This window comes from Neoarius graeffei, chromosome 20 (genome assembly GCF_027579695.1).
Source record: "Neoarius graeffei isolate fNeoGra1 chromosome 20, fNeoGra1.pri, whole genome shotgun sequence".
Classification (NCBI taxonomy): domain Eukaryota; kingdom Metazoa; phylum Chordata; class Actinopteri; order Siluriformes; family Ariidae; genus Neoarius; species Neoarius graeffei.
In genome coordinates this window covers 12,938,723-12,953,648 of record NC_083588.1, presented here as the reverse complement: position 1 = coordinate 12,953,648, position 14,926 = coordinate 12,938,723, and the positions used below count along the sequence as shown (strand labels likewise).

At 41.0% G+C, this 14,926-nt stretch overlaps 1 protein-coding gene across 3 annotated transcripts in view; it reads left to right on the top strand.

Annotated features, from left to right (window-relative positions):
• The window catches only part of LOC132868406 (limbin-like), a 45,328-nt gene extending 40,398 nt beyond the window's left edge, over window positions 1-4,930 (top strand). For all 3 annotated transcript variants that reach the window (XM_060901267.1, XM_060901265.1, XM_060901266.1), the window contains 6 exons: window positions 56-283; window positions 494-690; window positions 788-875; window positions 955-1,094; window positions 3,037-3,132; window positions 4,157-4,930. In XM_060901267.1, the coding sequence (XP_060757250.1) occupies window positions 56-283; window positions 494-690; window positions 788-875; window positions 955-1,094; window positions 3,037-3,132; window positions 4,157-4,511 (1,104 nt within the window). In that variant the 3' untranslated portion in view covers window positions 4,512-4,930. The remainder of the gene's footprint in view (window positions 1-55; window positions 284-493; window positions 691-787; window positions 876-954; window positions 1,095-3,036; window positions 3,133-4,156) is intronic.
• Window positions 4,931-14,926: the final 9,996 nt, after the last annotated feature.

The window sequence follows — 14,926 nt, the reverse complement described above, 5'->3', positions numbered from 1 at the left end:
GTGTGTGTGTGTGTGCGTTTTAAAATCTCACTCTGTCCTTTCCTGTTTCTCACAGGCGTGTGTGTGCAAGGACGAAGCGTGTGCGTGCGAGGATGAGATGAGGACATGCGAGGAGAGAGTGATGATGCAGGTCGTGGCTGTGCAGTGGGACAAAGTGGAGAAGAAGAACCGAGTTCTGGAAACGCACTCCGCTTTGCTGACGCTCCAGACGCTGCTGATGCAGACACTTTCACGTGCACCGATAGGGGAAGATCTCTCACACGCCATACACACACACAGCCTGGTGAGTATTCAGAAATATGGAACAGAACCCTGTTCTTGTGTGACAGGAGTATCAAGTGGAACCCGATGTGGCCTTGCGCTCTCGGAGCCCGTCCACGTCTTGTTCGATTTGAGACACTTTTCTGCTTGCCACGGTTGTAAAGAGTGATGATATTGTTTTTCGCACCATTCTGTTTGAACTGTCAGTTCTTCGTATTTTCTCTCTGTGCAGGCATTAGAAGAGGCGGAGCTACTGTTGCAGAAGGAGGAGTCTGAGTGGGAGCGCTCCATGGATGGGCTTGGTCATAATAAGGTCTTGACATCCGAGGAGGAAGAATTGTTCCGAGTAAACACGGAGTGCACAATCACCGAGTGCCTGCAGGAGGCACTTTATAAGAGACAGCAGCTCACACACACCCTTACTGAGAGGTAGGACCACACACGGGAGGAGTTAAGGTGTGTGTGGAAAATAGTTTTGAGAAAAAGAAGTCTCCAACTGTGTGTGTGTGTGTGTGTGTGTGTGTAGGTTGAGGATGGAGATCAGAAGGCAGCAGGTGATGGAGGATCTGAGGGAACAGCAGGAGCTGAAGAGGCTTTACACACATTTTGACCAGGTAATGGTGTGTGTGTGTAGGATTTCCATTCTGCATTGTTAGCTAACTCAGTAGTGTGTGTGTGTGTGTGTGTGTGTAGGATCTCCTCCTCGTTGCCTTGCTTGTCAAACTCAGTGGTGTTTCAGAACCAGTTCTCCAGCAGCTCCTGTGCCTCCTGCTGCCAACACAGCCTGAAGGAGAACTACAGTCGCTCATACACACACTTGCACCGAAAGAAGGGTATCACACACACACACACACACAAACATATATATAAAAGCAGTTATTCCATGAAATCGAGTCGTATACCCGCTGACAAGGCATGTTGCACCGAGTCGGCTATAAGCCATGTACGACGAGATTGAGTGGAATAACTGTTTTATTCTATCCACAATCACTGGACTGTGAGAAACGGAACATTTTTTTTCTTTTTCTTTTTTGCAAATTCGATACATAAAACCTTGATACAAAACTATGGAATCAATTTTGTGCCAAAATGTTCATACAGTACTTTTGAAATATCAAACAAAAACGACAAATCAAAATACAAAAAAAAAAAAGTCAATTTTTTTAGACTGGCAAACAAATTATTCGTGTAATCGTGCAAAATATCAGTCTATTACTCTTCAGAAACCTTTTATTTTTGTTCCGCGTCTTTCTCAGTTTTGTTTGACGTAATTTATTTTGGTTGCGATTCCAGCTTTCTCGTTTGCGCTCCCTGACTTTTTGCTTGCAGTTTTGGCACAAACTTCACGTGTGGGTGGGCTGTCCAGGAATGCATTCCCATTGGCTAACTTGTGTTTGACTGACAGCTATGCTCAGCGATTCCCCCGGAGGCTGTTGCGGCCATTCCCTACTTGGATTTTGGCGGACTGTTTGACGAGTGACCGATCCATTGACGGTAAACAAGGATCGAGTGGACTTCAGTGGCGACTATGATATTGAATGAATTCAACAAAGTGTAAGTACGGGACAAATGTGTTGTATGTGTTGCAGTAGTGCACATTATGCAGGTGTGTTTAGCGTTAGCAAGACAGCTATTATATTGGGTAGTGGAGCCGAGTCTAACATTTGACTTGCCATGAAACACCTGCATAATGTGCACTACTGCAACACATACAACACATTTGTCCTGCACTTACACTTTGTTGAATTAATTCAATATCATAGTCGCCACTGAAGTCCACTCGATCCTTGTTTACCGTCAATGGATCGGTCACTCGTCAAACAGTCCACCAGAATCCGAGTAGGGAATGGCCGCAACAGCCTCCGGGGGAATCGCTGAGCGTAGCTGTCAGTCAAACACAAGTTAGCCAATGGGAATGCATTCCTGGACAGCCCACCCACACGTGAAGTTTGTGCCAAAACCGCAAGCAAAAAGTCAGGGAGCGCAAACGAGAAAGCTGGAATCGCAACCAAAATAAATTACGTCAAACAAAACTGAGAAAGCCGCGGAACAAAAATAAAAGGTTTCTGAAGAGTAATAGACTGATATTTTGCACGATTACACCAATAATTTGTTTGCCAGTCTAAAAAAATTGACCCTTTTTTTTGTATTTTGATTTGTCGTTTTTGTTTGATATTTCAAAAGTATTGTATGAACATTTTGGCACAAAATTGATTCCATACAAAACGGCCGACAAAATAATTTCCACTTCGAATGGAAACAAACCGGCGAAATGACAGTTGCAATTTGTGAAAAATGCGATAATTCTTGAAAAAAAAAAGATATGTTCTTAACATCAAATACTTTTATTTCATGTTTTGTTGCTTTTTAAAAAAATTTTTGGTTTTTTTTTTCTTCTTTTTTGGAGGTCGGCAAACTGACTCCATTACATAAACACTCCATTACTGCCACCTATTTGGCTGGAGTGTGGAACAGGCGATGTTGGGAGGGGAAAAAAAATCCGTATATTCTTTTTTACTATTTCTGTTTCTTTTAAATAATTTTTGGTGTTTTGTTTACGAGTAGTTTTTATTTCATCCTCGGTTGGTTCAGCAACACGCTCCGCCATTTTGTTTTTCTCGACTCACGGTATATGAGCTGATAGCCTAGTCGTAGAGTAGCCAATCAGAGCGCATGATTGCTCATATCCAGTGAATGTGGAAAGAACAAATATACACACACAAACAAATCCATTCCCACTCTTATGCACGCCGACTATTTGTGCATCGTTCGTAGGCGGATATTAGGACCCTGCTGCCATCTTGTGGACAGACTGAGGAATGATGTCATCAGCAAACACACCTCACCTGGCTCTCACACACACACTGACAGGTGAGGAAGGTGGTGACCGCACTCCACGTTTCCTGTTCCTGTAGTCTCCCTGTGTAGTCTTGTTGATGCACCATTAACATCACAAGTGAAAATATAAAGCACTGTAACTTTTGTGTTCATCCATCATAATTAATTCTGGGTGAAGTTCTGTTTGACAAGGCCTTGAAAAGCCTATTTTGGGATGCAGTATGTCAAACGTGCACTACATTTTAACTTTGGACCGTATTCAGAGTTGAGTTACGAGCTGAGCGATACTGAAATCGGACGTCTTAGTAGCTATTCAGACCGATTTTAGAAGTTCTGTAAGAGTTTTGCGTGCACGTTAGAATTTCATGACCTCGAATTCGGATTTGGCGGGGACAGTTGTCTGTCTTCGCATAGTATAAAAAAAATAAAATGCAAACTAATGATGTGCTGGATCAAGTGCTATTTTTGAGCTGCTGAAGAATAAGTGTGGAAGGTGTATGAAACCAGATTTGTCATAATTAATGGGATGAATATGACAAGGACTGTTCATGCAGTAATAAATTGGCATCCGAGAGTTGCGTTAGATTTTATTTCGATGCTGCTCTGTCCTCAGTTATATATCATTGGATATGTATATATTTTTTACATTTTTAAATTCTTTTGCTTTTGCATTATTATTACATTTGACAGAAAAGAAAAAAAAATTGAGTTCCTTCTTCAGTCCGCGTTTTCTATCCCTTTTTTTCCCCCCATGATGGAGGACACTCCATCATGGCCACCTGTACTCAAGAAAATCTGACAACGTTGGGGGCGTGAGCTAATTTTCATAACGTGACTCAGGGGCCCAGAAAATCAACGTGTGCACCGCCATAATCCGACTCTGAATACCAGTAATGTTTGACGAAACGTTTTGACTTTAAACTCCAACTCTGATTACAGCCCTTCACTGTTAATTAGTTGAAGTCTTTTCTTGATAATCGAGTGTGTGAGAGCGAGAGGCTGTGAACCTTTCATGAGTTCAACTCTCCGAACTCCTATGATGCACTGTATTCCTCAGAATGCTGAAGAAGAAGCAGAAGCTTGCCGAAAAGCTCTTCTCCAGACCCCAGACACACAATTTAGGATGCAACCCAATGCCAGAAAGCAGCCAGCCAATCACTGAGCCAACGACCCAAAAGGAAGAAGCTTGTACAGTGGAAGGAGAGAGCACACAGGACGGGGTGGAGTGTACAAGCCATGCTGGTGAAGTGGAAGCGGCTGGAGGCAGTGAAATGGCAGAAGAAAGACTGTTTACTGTCCGCTGTGCACCAGGAGGAAACCTGGAACATGTACACACGGCAGACGCATCACACAGGAAGAGGAGGAAGTTCAAGTTTAAAAAAGGAGCAGTGGCTCCTCAAGAGCAGACGTGATGAAACGGACAAAGACAGAGAAACTGAAATCAGAAGGAAGACCGAGAGGTCGAAAACCCAGATGCATACAAACTGGAGAAATAAGACGCCCATACGTTTTCATCTGTGGAAGATCTCTCACTGCCAATTTTCCCACTGTGATTGTCACGTTCCATATCCTGTATCATCCGAGATATCCATAGACTTCCACATGTATCAACTCCAAACACAAGGTATCGTTTGGAAGGAGAACTTGCAGGAAACTCCACAACCACAACTGCATGAATGGCACGTTTGATGCGAACTTGGGATTTGTCTCTGCCAGTTTATTTCGAGGAACACGGCAAATGTGACCGAGAGAGCATTTGATTGGATGCCAATTGAAAAAGTTGTGTGTAAATGTTTGCGTCAACCAAACTGAACTAAAAATGTCCGCCGGATCTACTGAGTATTGATTTTTTTTTTTTTTTTAAGTACACGTGTGAGTATCTTAATAAATGCCAATCACGCAAAAATTACAAAGTGTGTTCAGATCACCACAGCTGATTTGGATGTGGTGATGCCCACAAAATTCAATAAAAGGCAAAGCTAAAATGATGAAAGACTGGGAAAACGGACTTTCTCAGAGGTAGAAGTGCAAGTTGTTTTGACACACACACACTTCGATGTCAATAAAATATGGAATCAATTTTGTGCCAAAATGTTCATACAATACTTTTGAAATATCAAACAAAAACGACAAATCAAAATACAAAAAAAAAAAGTCGGGGCGGCACGGTGGTGTAGTGGTTAGCGCTGTCGCCTCACAGCAAGAAGGTCCGGGTTCGAGCCCCGTGGCCGGCGAGGGCCTTTCTGTGCGGAGTTTGCATGTTCTCCCTGTGTGGGTTTCCTCCGGGTGCTCCGGTTTCCCCCACAGTCCAAAGACATGCAGGTTAGGTTAACTGGTGACTCTAAATTGACCGTAGGTGTGAATGGTTGTCTGTGTCTATGTGTCAGCCCTGTGATGACCTGGCGACTTGTCCAGGGTGTACCCCGCCTTTCGCCCGTAGTCAGCTGGGATAGGCTCCAGCTTGCCTGCGACCCTGTAGAATAGGATAAAGCGGCTAGAGATAATGAGATGAGAAAAAAAAAGTCAATTTTTTTAGACTGGCTAACAAATTATTCGTGTAATCGTGCAAAATATCAGTCTATTACTCTTCAGAAACCTTTTATTTTTGTTCCGCGTCTTTCTCAGTTTTCTTTGACGTAATTTATTTTGGTTGCGGTTCCAGCTTTCTCGTTTGCGCTCCCTGACTTTTTGCTTGCAGTTTTGGCACAAACTTCACGTGTGGGTGGGCTGTCCAGGAATGCATTCCCATTGGCTAACTTGTGTTTGACTGACAGCTACGCTCAGCGATTCCCCCGGAGGCTGTTGCGGCCATTCCCTACTCGGATTCTGGCGGACTGTTTGACGAGTGACCGATCCATTGACGGTAAACAAGGATCGAGTGGACTTCAGTGGCGACTATGATATTGAATTAATTCAACAAAGTGTAAGTGCAGGACAAATGTGTTGTATGTGTTGCAGTAGTGCACATTATGCAGTTATGTTTAACGTTAGCAAGACAGCTATTATATTGGGTAGTGGAGCCAAGTCTAACATTTGACTTGCCACGAAACACCTGTATTGACTGATATTTTGCACGATTACATGAATAATTTGTTTGCCAGTCTAAAAAAATTGACTTTTTTTTTTTGTATTTTGATTTGTCGTTTTTGTTTGATATTTCAAAAGTATTGTATGACCATTTTGGCACAAAATTGATTCCATAATAAAAACATGAAGACTTTGGTTCCAAAACGCTATATATCCAATTCCGTTGTTTCGAGAAAAATCACTTTTTCTGATTACGGGAAGTGATATAAAAGGAAAACCACTGTATCCTGTTTTAAAATTTATTGACTAATTCCTTAATGATGATAAACTTCAAAAATGAAATCCAGAACTACTTAACAGCTTTTCACTGAACTAAGTCATGATTTTTTTGTCAAGTCGCTACATATCCACACCACGGCATTTTTCCCCAAAATGCGACATATCCTTTTCTAATTAAAGTGCATTTATCTGTCTTCTTTCATGACGGATGTATCCGAAATTGGATATATAACGTGCTTGAGTATCCTGAAAAATGGGCAACGTCAGCCGGTGTGAGTTTATCAGCATGGCAAGACACACATGTACGGTACGTGCTTTATGCATGCACGGAACATCTGGCATTTTCCCGGCACCCAAATGCTGCATTTTCTTCATGCGTTCTCGATTACGATTTGCTTTTGACAGCCTACATTTCTTCCCCACTGGTGAAACCATCACGGCCTCCTCCGTTCCATTGAAATTATTCATAATTCAGTGTGAAATTGTCCAATGAATGCGAGAAGTGCCAAAGCGATTTCCTACTTCATGGGCGCAGCCATCTTAGGCCAATGGCGGCCTCTGATTGGCCAAATGGATATGTCTGGTTTTGAGAAAAATCGGTCATGGCGCTTGTTGCGTTTTGGAACGAAAGGCCGTAATGCAGTGTCTAAATCAATGGCAGATATCATGTTTTGGTGAGAACTGAATATGGTACGAGTAAGATATGATAATTGCTGATGGTTTGGTGGCGGGAGTTTAAATTTTTCAAATTTGGCGTTTATCGCGTTTTGGAACCAAACTCTTCATATACTTCTTAACCTTAGCGTCTGAAAATGCTGAAATCCGGAGACAAATTAGAGGAAAGATGAATTAAATGTGACCTTGAGGTGGCACAAGAATGTTTTGACATGAAAACGGAGGGAAACTTTATCTCCTGTATCCAGGTGATTTTGGCACATCAAGTCAAGCGAAGTTTATTTGGATAGCGCTTTTCACAACAGACATTGTCACAAAGCAGGTTTAGAGAAAATGAAAGACTTTAATATCCCCAGTGAGCAAGCCTGTGGCGATGACGGCAAGGAAAAACTCCATCGAGGTGAGGAAGAAACCTTGAGAGGAACCAGACTCAAAAGGGAACCCATCCTCATCTGGGTGATAACAGATAGCATGATTTATAAATAACTAACTGTGCCCTATATACTCACAGAGTACAACTGTGTAACCCGGAAATTCATTATAGTTTTAACACAAAGTCTGTTTTGCTGAGGTTATGAACTGTTCATTGAAGTCTTGAGTGCAAAACTGTTCATGACAACTGCAGTCTGAAAGTTATCATAGTAGTCCTCAGCCATAATAGCAAAACTAAGTATCCAGAACCATCTTCCAAGTGCGACTTTCGACTGTCCATTTGGGGCCGTCCTTGACAGGAGCGATGTGATGAGACTCCAGCCAGAAGTAGGGTATCAGGATGGATCAGGTGAGTCCAAGAAGCAGAAGAGTTCAGCATCACTGGTGTCTCAGGATCGAAATGTAACTCAACAGAGAAGGAGAGACGAGGTAGGGGACACACACAGGTTGTTAGGTTTGCCCAATATCACTTCATGGTTAAGAACAGTCTATATTTTGCACTTAGTGCAAGTAGGGACTTCGGCAAGACTAACTAGGACAACATAACTAAAAAGGAGAGCCAGAAGGTACATGACCTTTTTTTTTTCCCCATTTCAAGCAAAGTGTCTTGGCAACAATCAGCCAGAAATCTCTTGTAAATCAAAGCACCCTCTCTGACGCGGTGTTGGAAAAGTCTATGGCGAAATACAACACATTGCATTTTGAGACATACAGATCGGTCACGTAATGCTGCATTAAAAGAAGATGCCGTGGCAAATAGAACCAACTTGCACACCGTCTGAGTCGCTGCAGCGTGGCTTTTTTGTTTGTTTGTTTCTAGGGTGGCATTTGTTCTTTTTGACTGTCTTGGATTATTCGTCTTTAATTAATGCCGTTATTGAATTGACTGGGATTCACAGAAATGTTCATAAACAATTGAATATGAGATGAGAATCTATCTAAATTTCACAGCAGTGATTTATGTGCTTCAAGGCCAGTCAGGTTTATATCGCTTAGTCGTCTTCTGAGCAAATATACACACTCGGATACACAGATAGGATATAAACTTGTTTTTTTTCTGAACTTCTCGTATTTTCATGAATAACAAATTTTGTGTAAATGCTACTATGAGTGATCTTACGAATTAATCAGTTCGTATCAAGTTTGAAAAAGGAGTCCCTTTGTGTGCAGTTCTTTTAGGGACAAACACTACGTTCAGACTGCAACCTGAAACGACCCATATCCGATTTGTTGTGAAATCCGATTTTTTTGTTAGGCCGTTCACATTACCAATTATATGAGACTTGTATGCGATCTCCAATATGAACGGAAAACGACCCAAAAGTGTCCCGCATGCGCAAATTGACACGTAATAAGCACATCTACGTAATATGTAAACAACAAAAAAAAGCGCACTCTTCAAGTTTGCAAGTAAAGCATGGAGATGAGGCGAGACCTGGCGATGTGGTTTTTGTGGCGGCGGCGGAACTCACACAATAATCTGATTAATGTGGGCAGCAGACTAATGAGACCGAAGGTGTCAAATTACTGGAAATTTCCAGAACAATCTTATAATCTTGTAATACAGGATGGTTTAACATCCAGGTCCCTACCAAATCCACCATTAGCTTGATCAATTCTATAAAAGTCTATTTAAATTCTGAAAACTGTACAAATGTTGTTGTTTTCCACCAAAGAGGCGGGATTAGCCAACGCAGAATATAGACGTTTGTCTCTTGTTGATGACGTGTAGGTCGCATGAATGCGACCTGTCCGGTCAGACTGCAGTCGCATGTGAAAATAACGGATATGCATCGGAATTAGGACCACATATCCAAGCGGCCTGGGTCGCATGTGAAAAAATCGGATCTGTGTCGTTCAGATTGTCAATAACAAAATCGGATACAGGTCGCATATGGGCAAAAAAAATCGGATATGGGTCGTTTCAGGGTGCAGTCTGAACGTAGTCAAATTTTTAGGCAAAATGCTCAAAGGTAGACTGCCTTTCAGATTTTTCAAATGTAGGTCCTAAAAAGAATTTTCTCCGACACCCAGTTATTTTTGTTTAGTGGACCAAAAGCTACTGAATTCGAATCACAGACTTCCGATTTTATTAGTTTTTTTTTTTTTAAACGGAACAATTAATGAATTTATGGCCACGTGGCCCTAAATTCTCCGCGATTATCTCTTGCTTCACTGTGACCAGTGCTGGGAATAACGGCGTTAGAGTATAACGGCGTTACTAACGGAGCCACATTTTGGGTAACGGAATAATTACTTAGTTACTTAATCCATATTTGTATCGCCGTTACCGTTACTCGGGAAGTAACGTGATGCATTACAATTTGATATGGGCGCCTTGACAACATGAGCATTGGCAACACGGTACCGCAATATATAATAATAATTATGTACCAATATGGCTTTTACATTCTCCCATTCACCCTTTGAATGCAAGAGAACAAATCGTGATTTGCTAAGATGTTCTAGGTGGGTGGAGTCGATTGTGTTTTCCCGCTATGCACACACACGCGCACACAGAGATGGGGAAGAGACAATGGCAGCACCAAGCCGCAAAGTCGCATTTTCGAACTGGAAACACCGGCATAATTTCAAAAATCACAGGCAAAATAACATAACAGATAAACAGGGTATTCATCCTTGATCTGTTATGTTATTTTGCCTGTGATTTTTGTTTAGGATGCTTCCTTAAAAACACTATCAAAGATCTTCCTGACCTATTGTAAATGGTGAAAGCTAAGCTAACTGTAATAAACCAGGTTATCATAATGCTGTAAACTGTGAGGACTTAATTGCTCACTGACTCTGTACTCCAAAAAAGTAATTGCGTTAGTAACTGCGTTACTTCACTAGAAAAGAACAGTTATCCTCGTTTATCTGTAAGCAAAAAAAAAAAAAAAATAACGCAATAAATACTTTTCCTGGTAACTAGTTACTTTTCTAGTGAAGTAACGCAGTTACTAACGCAATTACTTTTTTGGAGAAGTAACTAGTACTTGTAACTAATTACTTTTTCAAAGTAATGTGCCCAGCACTGACTGTGACGCAATACAAGATACTACGTCGGACATGACATGGTAGGCTTTCCCTGTTCGCGCAAAGCATTGTGGGATACAAATTTGAAACAGGAGAGGAAAATGGAGGACGTGAGTGTGAATGAAATGTGAAAGACCGACTACAGTAACGGAAAGCGAGAAGAAAAGACGTTATGTTATAGACGACGGAAAGGAAACGCAGGACCAAACTAATAAATATCGGCGCTCAGCGAGCACCTCGGTGCGATCAGCTGTTCGTTTAGCGACAGAATGATGGAACTGTCAGCGCACTGTCAAAGGTAAACCTGCGCACGGACATGCGGACTTCCTCTGTCTGCTTGACTGCGCGAAGCGAGCGATTTCATACATATTATTTGCTCGGGAAACCCCTCAAATTAAATAACTTCCCAGCCACAGAATGGCCTGTTTTTTAAAAGATATTACAGAAATAAACATATGTCACAATGAACAAATTTCAGAGGGAACTAAATTTCACCGGTTTTATGAAATCGAAAGGTTGTCTACTTTTAAGTCTCTTTAAGACTTCATGTCGATGAAATGTAATCATAAACCGAATTGGTTCCCCTGAGAGAAAAAAAAAAAAAAAATCCTGTCTCAAAGTGAATCAATGGAGAAAGAAGAACCACAATCGGACAAAAGAGAATCAGTTTTAAACACAAAGGCAAACTGTGATTTCATTGAATTTGTTTTATTTATTATTGCTCAATATAGTAATTATTTTGATATTTAGAAACATATGCATGAAACAGAACAAGAAGTTCCAAAATGAATCATTCTGAATCAGATTCTTAACTGAAACTCCTCGTCCTCAATTGAAACTGGTCTCAAATCAAATCTTACGCCAACATAAAATTTAGTCACAATTAGGACCCAAACCGATTCACACTGTGCACACTCGAATATCGTCCCAATCGGACAAATAGAAACCCAGTCCAAAGTCAAATCTTTTCGAATAAAACTGGAATATTAGAATATGAGGAAACGGAAAACCATATCTTAAGTACTATGTAACTTTTGCTAACTGTAAAGCAAAACGTAAATGATTACAAACAACGCATTGGTGCTTTTTGTGTGTCCCATTGAAACATTCTCTGACAAGTTTGCAGAAACACTCAAGGAAACCAAATAACACCTTAAAGCTTCACAAAAAAAAAAAAAAATCAGTATAGTACTGTGTGCATGGCTGTGGTCTCTCAGAGAAATTCAAGTCTTCGGCATCACTGGCAGCGAGACACACAAGAGAACATGATCCATCACACTGCGTACGATTCACAAAGACGTCATAACAGTGTTTTTCTTTTTTTTCAATTCCAAAAAGACATTACCTGGGCTCGGAAATAGAAAATCTAATGAAAGACTCTGTTTTTCACATCAAATATGAAATTCTGTTTTGTTTTCCATCTTCAGGACAAAAATAAAAATACAATTTGGAGTGCAGTTATGACAGCGCGCCCTCTGCTTGGGGGGGGAGCGTAGCTAATTGCTGGGTTTCAGTCACGTGACTTTTCTTAGTGGTTTTACCGGAAGTGAAATAGCTGGTGGTCTAAACGGCTGCCGTAGTCCAAACAATTAGCGATAACTTATCAGAGTACGCTCGTAATCTAGAAGCCACTGCTTGCTTTAGATATATTCAGAAGATTGCTATGTGCAATGGAATCGACCCCTACAGTCTGGGAAAGAAGGATTTGTCATACGATCTCAAAAACGACCCTTCAGTCGAGTTCCCCGACATCTTGAACTATCTGGTGTTGCAGACGTCCTTCTACACCGCAAAACAGATGAAAGTGTGGAAGAGTATGGAGGCTTACGACTTTTTTGTATGTGGCTGGGTAAAGGACCTCGGTCTTGAGTCGCTGCCGAATGAATCCTGTATTGTTTTTGCCCGTGTAAGTATGTTTGGTTTTTTTAAAGCTTTTCGTTTGCGTCTTTACAACGAAGCGCTGTAAGTTGAAGTGTAAACAAACAACAGTTCGCTTGATTCTCACTTGTGTTGGCTCTTAGCTCTCAGGTAAATCATTCACAAAGATCATCAGAAACCCTTTTAAAGACCTGGATCTTAGTTAAACGAGATGGAGAAGTGATCACGGCGCGTTGTAACTGTATGGCTGGATAAGAATTTTGTCGCGACCTTCATGCATATGGATTTTGTGAGGAGTAAACAAAGAAACAGCTGGAGAATCAGCTTTATCGCTTCGTGACGAAAAAAAGTACCGTAAAATAACGACACATAGCAAGAAAACTACTTGGAAAACACCAAGGACATAGCTGAGAGGGAAATACAAACCTTTCACCAAGTGATCGCTGCAAACTCGAGCATGCTTCGACTCGGCTCTCTTCGATTTCAGCGAGAGGTTCAAAAGCCACCTTTCTCGACGTCGTTTTGTGAAATCCTGTGTTCGTTCACCCTTTTTTATTCGTTCATAGGGAACCCTGAAGAAACTTTTATCAGTTTCAAGCCGAACAACCTAAAACAACGCAAGCAAGCGCAAGTCATTTTTCATGCGAGCGATGCGCCTTCTCCGTACAAAAGCTTTGTCAACTGAGCTTTGGTAGACCACCAGCTGAAGTTTTGAATAACTAATGAGGCGGATGTGACGTCACGTGAAATCCAGCAATAAAGGAGAGCTGTGATCTGTTGAACACAGCCAATACATCATACAGATGGCACTGGAACATTCTGCATGGTGCCACTAAAATACAAGTAAAGTTTCTTCTTCCAGGTACAGATCATGAGAACAATTGCAGAAATTATTCAAGTGATTTCAATCAGGCCCCCCCAAAAGCCCTAAAACAAACAAACAAACAAACAAAAACAAACGAACAAACAAACTCCAGAACGGAGTGCTAAGAAATTAAACAGCACCAGAAATTGGGAAGAAAATAACCCATTACACTCCCTGAAAGGCCCAGACTAACCCTGCTACATTTCCTTCCTAATAGTTTCTCTACAGTTACTGACTAATTAATTGTGTTTAATGAATAATATACTTTAATATGAATAATTCAACGATGAGCCGGGAGTTTAAGGGATTAACCAATATCAATAGATAGCTATTACACATACAATCAGATCAATTCATCCCAGTTCAGATAATCATTAGACCTGATGTGTCGTCATTCAGAATATCAAAATACAGTAGATACTCCTCCAGCCCTGCTCGCTGTGGTGCTCATTAATAACCTCATTCTTTTCTTTCTTTTTTTTTTTGCTCACAGTCACATCTACTGTCCTTTACTGCTTATTGCCAACCTGAAGCCAGAGTTTTGTGTGTTAGAGTTAGCACCAACAAACACGCTCTGAGAGTGAGGGGGAAAAAAAAAAAAAAGAGCACCTGTGGAGTTGAGAAGTGTGTGAGGCATGTGTTAAAGTCTCTGAAAGTGCTGAAGGTGTGAAACATCAGCTCACGTTGAGTGTGACGGTTCCTGTAGTCATCTGTAGCCATCCATCTGAGAACTTCAGAATTCTTCGCACTGTCTGTATACTGCGAGGAGGAAAACTACATGCTCTTCATCCTGTCGAGCCACAGTGGGATAAAAAGCAGAAAGCCTTTCTTTCCGACCAAAGTAAGGAAAGCGATTAAAAAAAGGTTTGTCTTCCATCTGATTACATTAGAGAAAATGTCAAAGGCTTGTCTTCTGTTTAACAGAAGTCAGAGAAGAAAAGGTCAGGATCTCATCTTTCAGTTCAGTCACATGGGGCAGAAGATGGAACAAATAAGTTTCTGACCAATCACAATTTCTCAGTGAAGAGAAATGATAAAAGGAAAAAAACTTTGGATCTTCTTTTGGTATAACTACTAGGCCAAGAAAGCAAGACTATTAATCATGAAAAGAAATCCAATAGCTGTTGTTTTTTTGGTCCATTCACAAGGGGAAGGTGAAAATGCCATTCTGTTTACTCACAGTAAAGAGAAATCAAATTACAGTGGTGAGAAAGCTAACAGTCCAGTCATTTTGTTCAGTCACGTACAGAATATTAAATAATTTTCAGCCAACCCTAGCTTCCCATTCAAACACAGGAGACAGTTAAACACAGTTGGGGTTGAAGAGTTGACGACACACTGTGGAAATCTATGCCGATAATTAAAAAAAAAAAATTATTATTATGATTTTCTTTGAACTTTCACGGTTAAACACAGAGCACTGGGCAGGACTGTTTTTAAACCTTGCCCACTCCAGGAGGAATTCTGACCACTCCTTCCTGATCCTGTAGTTATTATTATTATTATTATTATTTTTTTTTTTTTGTACACATCCACAATATCTTTTAATGAACCTAGTCTCATCTCATTATCTCTAGCCGCTTTATCCTGTTCTACAGGGTCGCAGGCAAGCTGGAGCCTATCCCAGCTGACTAC